The 4916-nt window shown below is 43.9% G+C and overlaps 1 protein-coding gene across 1 annotated transcript; it reads right to left on the bottom strand.

Moving 5' to 3' along the window:
* Nucleotides 1-2373: 2373 nt before the first annotated feature.
* On the bottom strand, nucleotides 2374-2910 carry PRND (prion like protein doppel). The gene has a single exon (XM_060032881.1). It carries the CDS (start codon nucleotides 2908-2910, stop codon nucleotides 2374-2376), a length of 537 nt encoding a protein of 178 aa, XP_059888864.1.
* Between the last annotated feature and the right edge of the window lie 2006 nt (nucleotides 2911-4916).

Below are 4916 nucleotides of genomic sequence, written 5' to 3'. Positions count from 1 at the left end.
AACCCCAAATCATAGAAAATGAAAAAAGCATAGAATAAAGTTGAGCAAAAATTTAGAATATACAAGCTCACTTACATTATTAGTGCAAATATGTACATTTGTATATGCAAATGGTAAGGACTAGGAGGTTATAGGGCAAAACGAGAACCCTGACAATCAGATGCTGGGACTGTGGGCAATGTTTTGGATTTCTGTTGTAATTTTAGTGTCACTTTTACAATAAACTTACATTAAAATAATGAATGCTCAGAAAGGACAAGAAATCAATGGTTGGTGAAATTATTCACATTTAAAATGACTCCGTCAAGAATAATTCAGAAATCCTTCGTAGTCTTGTCCATAGTAGGCACCAGACAACCCTTTGCTAAAGTGAAAACTAGACTCACAAAGCCTTGACTTGATCTCATAATTCATCAATATGAACAAGAATGTTCAAACACATACAGAGTCAATTAAAAGTTCCTTAAATAAATTTTGCATTTGAATCACTATATACCAATTCACTACATGCCCACTTAAATCTGGTTTCTGGAACTATTAATGAAATGAGAAAAGACGGGAATTATAGAAAATGTACTACATCATGGCCTGAGTGTTTTCACATAAGTAATGAAGTCATTTTGCTTATGAGGCTGTGTGTGCCCTTGTAATTAAACTCAGGAGAGCGGGGACTTGAAATGTCAACATCAGCCTATAAGTACTTGTTCTTTCTGTTTTTATTGCTATTGTTATTATTAAAAAATTGACATGTAGGAAATAACCTGTATGTGTTCTGGACTTTCGTCTTGGTCTCTGGTCTAGAACTCACCAGGATTGTGGAAGATGGGCACCGTGCTAGCAGCACGAGAGCCACGGAGGTGGGCGTTCCTCATGTGTTGTCAGGGGTGTGCGGCAGGTCCCTGCACACCCTGGGGAAGGTGCTCCACTGGGCTGCCTGGCTCCCAAGTCTTCCACCCACTTTCTGTGTTAAAACCTTCCAAATGTATCCTTGCAAAGAACACTGATTAGCAGTGGAGGTTCAGAACATGAGGTACCATTATCAACACTCACGTTTTAAAATACTTAGGATAGATTGTCTGACAAGGTACATTTTTTCACCCTTACAGACAATTGATAATATTCAGCAACTTTTATCTCCAAATACGGTTCAACAACTCTTGGGGGTGGTCTCTGAGCATACTCCCAGAGGGCCTGTGGGGTGTCTTTTAGAGCATTAGATTCATTATTCTTATTTAAACTGTATTCATATTTTGTCATATATACATAGTTTAACTAATGATAAGTAGAGGTGTATCTGCTCTTGATTGTGGCATGCATGAATTCTTGTTCTTCCGAAAGACATAGTTTCTTTTTAACCTTTCTGTCAAGGCATTGTTTTTTTTGAAGCTGTAAGTGATTCACAGAAATGATGGCTCCTTGCCAAAGTGGCAGTAAAAGAACGGCTAGAGATTTTATCGAGTACCTGTACAAAGGGAGTATATTTAAAGAAGCTCATATGCATGTACCTTAAAACACGCACACAGGGTTGGGGGAACATTAGAAAGCAAACATGCTATTTAGAAATAGTTTCTTAAACACATGGACTATTTCAGAGATGGGAATAGAAAATATTTATCCTTCTTGAGAAAGAACATCTTTGTGCCACAGGCACATCCTGCGAGTAGATCTAGTCTACTCAGAATCAGCAGTACTTCAAGGAAAGGAAATATGGGCTTACAAGGAAATATGGGCTTTTGTTTAGCTTTTATTTCTATTTTAGTTTAATTCCTTTATTATATCTTAATTTAATTAAACTAATTAATCAACTTCCATGTAATAAGGTATCAAATACATGGCCATCAGCATCAGTCTTTTCATATTTCCAAAAGTGGGACTGTACAGAGCAGCAAATCTGGGGTTAGACAAGCCAGGGTTGAATTATGGCTATGACATTTTCTAGCTACTTTACTACTTTACGTCTTGGAGCTTCAGTTTCCTCATCTGTACAATGGGAATAACACCTACCTCTAAGAGTTGTTGGGAAGTATTGTGGAGTGCTTGGCACAGTCCCTGGTGCATTCTTTTATCTGCTTACCAAACATTTATTGCATGATATGGTGTGCCAGACGCTCCACCGGAGCTGAGAATGCAGTGATGAACAAGCCACCCTCAGGTAGAGCCTGGAGAGAATTGATGCCCACACATTTATCAAATACAAACAAGAACCTGAGTGGATACTTGGGAATGTTATTTGAAGTGCTGAAGAATCAATCACTGCTCTTTGGTACCTTCAGAACATGTGGGGGTTTGGGGCTTGGGGAGAAGAACTGAGATAACTCCCTCATGGTTTGCTCACCCACACTCATCTCTGTGGCTACCAGCCTGCTTGCAAACTTACTTCACAATAAACCAGATGAAAACCAGCAGGCAGAGCATCATGGGCTGGTCCAGAGTGACCCGAAGTCCTGCTCCCCTTTCCAACCAAAAATCACACTGTTTGTTGGAGCAGAGCTCCCTGATCAGCTGCCACAGGACCCGCTGGTAAAGATTGTTGTCTTGTTTCTCGCGGGACAGTTCCTCCTGGTTCACCGCCTGGGTGGCATTGATGCAGCTGGTGACAAACTTCTCCTTGGTGACGTTGGCCTCAGAGCAGCCATTGTAATGGATCCCATCAGGGAACTGCCAATAGTTGGCCTCGTAGTATCTATTGCCCTCAGCTCCGAAGTTGATATCCAGCTTTCGGCCTTGCCTGATGAAGGCCCCTGGGCGTATCTCTGCAGTGTGGGCCTCCGTGACCTGGGAGGTACTTGGCAAGGCCTTCCGGTTCCACTTGATTCTGTGCTTTATGCCTCTCGCCTTGACTGAGGACAGCTGGCTGAAGAGCAGGATGCAGACAATGGCCAGCCAGCATCCACCCAGATGCTTCCTCATTGTGTCAGAATCTGCAACAGAAAAGGCTGGAGCAGTTAACTTCCCCAGTGGGGTTCCCAGTCTCCCCTGCGCCCTCCCACATGTAGGAGATTCTATGAGAGGAATGGCATTCTTGCACCCTTTACATTTTTCTGGAAACATAATTGTTTTCGCAGGCTTGGGCTGTACAGGGTTAAGTCAATTCAATACCAAGTTTCTTGCTTTTGCCTGAAATTACATCCATTCAGGACAGTGGTCTTGGTTTTCTCAGACAGATCAGAAGCTGCAACAGGCAACTTGATTATTCATAGATATCCTTTCCAGTCTTACCCTGGGGACAGTGTGACCCCACCCTCCTCCCTCAACTAGTTTCTTATTGCACTTACTACGTGCCAGCCACTGACATTGCCTAACGTAATTCTCACATGGGGTAGGTACATTATTACTCCCACTTTATAAAAGTTGTACTGGGATTCAGAGAAGTTAAGTAATTTGCCCAAGGCCACACAATAGTGGATGGCAGATTTGAATCCAGCTCTGTCTGATGCTCTTCCCATGTGCCCACTTGCCATGCCCCACTGCCCTTCTGGGCTGCTGGAGGGGATGGTGCTCGAATTTTGTGCTTTTGACTCACTGGGCATGAAGGGCAGCTCCGATAGCCCCTAAGCTAAGTGAATAGCAGGGCCTGTGAGGAATTTCAGAGGAAATGAGATGACAGGGAAGACAAGAGGGCTTGGGGAAACACTGAGAGTCAAGGTGGCCCCAGGGCATCTGAAAGGCTGCTGATGACCTCAGGAAATATCCCTCCCCCTTAAGCCCCCCAATCTGGTAGTTCGTCACATCTGGTTCCTGAACTTACAATAGTTACTGTGGAAATCCACCTCTCAAGGTCAACTGTTCAAGGCACTCCAGCACCTGGACCTTTGTCCATGTGGATCAGGGATACAGGAAGAGTTACTACAGCAGAGCATGCTTAGGCTATCTTCTAGAAGAAGATTTACTGTGTCCATGAGTACCAGAGCTGGTGGAGGTTGAAAAGTTAGCTTGCTTAGGCCCTAACACATCCTCCCTGCAGTATTCCTAAAAGTGATTAGTACTTCTCTGTTAAAATGTTCAACTCTAGTGTGACACTGGTTCTTATGCAGAAAAAGAGGCAAAATGCAACCTAAGTGCACACCCAGGCTCCTCTGAACTCCTGCAAAGAGACCTCTGCTGACTTCTCTTTACTTGCAGGCACTGCCCCAGGGTGGGTACAAGTGTGCCAGGCAGCAGCCTGAGCACCCGGGCTTCCAGCATCCACCCCTCACTTTCCCCCAATCACAGTGAGCTCAGATGAACTTTTTCCAAAGAGATCCAAGCGTGAAGCAAACATTCATTAATCTCCTAAACAGGGGCTACACCCATGTCATCAGCCCATACCCCTTGGTAGGAGAAATCTTAAATAACAGTAATAATATAAATTATGGGTGCATCAAATTAAAAAATAAAAGCATAGAGATCTTGAGAAAGAAATTAGTCTTCAGAGGCAAGGACTTAAAAGCAAAAGAAAATCCCAACCAGCCAACCCTAAACTAGCATTTTATTGTAGGACCAAAACATAGGCAAGAACACCAGTGATGTCTGAACATTCTCACAAGTGTCTCCAGATGTGGGACCCATCCCAGGAGGTGAGAGTAAAGAAATCATTGAATGGTTTACAGTCTGATTAAAAATAAACAACCTTGGCCACAAAAATGGAATGCACACGCAAACACTGCCCCCCACATACCTTGGGATCTCTCTGGGAGTGCAGTGCACCTCTGGAGCCACGGGTGCACTGTCGTCTTGCACACCTCCTGCACACACTCCTGGGCCTGCCCGGCTATGTAGGAGCTGCAGGGGGAGGTGCATTCCTGTTGCTTTCCAAATATGGGAGCCCTTCCCTCCCTGGCATGACCAATCAGGGGTTCCCGAGTGCTTCTCTGCCTTGAGACAGACGGACCATTTCATTACTCTTTACTAATAAACACCATGTGAAGAACTTGATG

Source organism: Delphinus delphis, chromosome 15 (assembly GCF_949987515.2).
Source record: "Delphinus delphis chromosome 15, mDelDel1.2, whole genome shotgun sequence".
Taxonomy (NCBI): Eukaryota; Metazoa; Chordata; class Mammalia; order Artiodactyla; family Delphinidae; genus Delphinus; species Delphinus delphis.
This window is presented reverse-complemented; position numbering and strand designations above follow the sequence as displayed.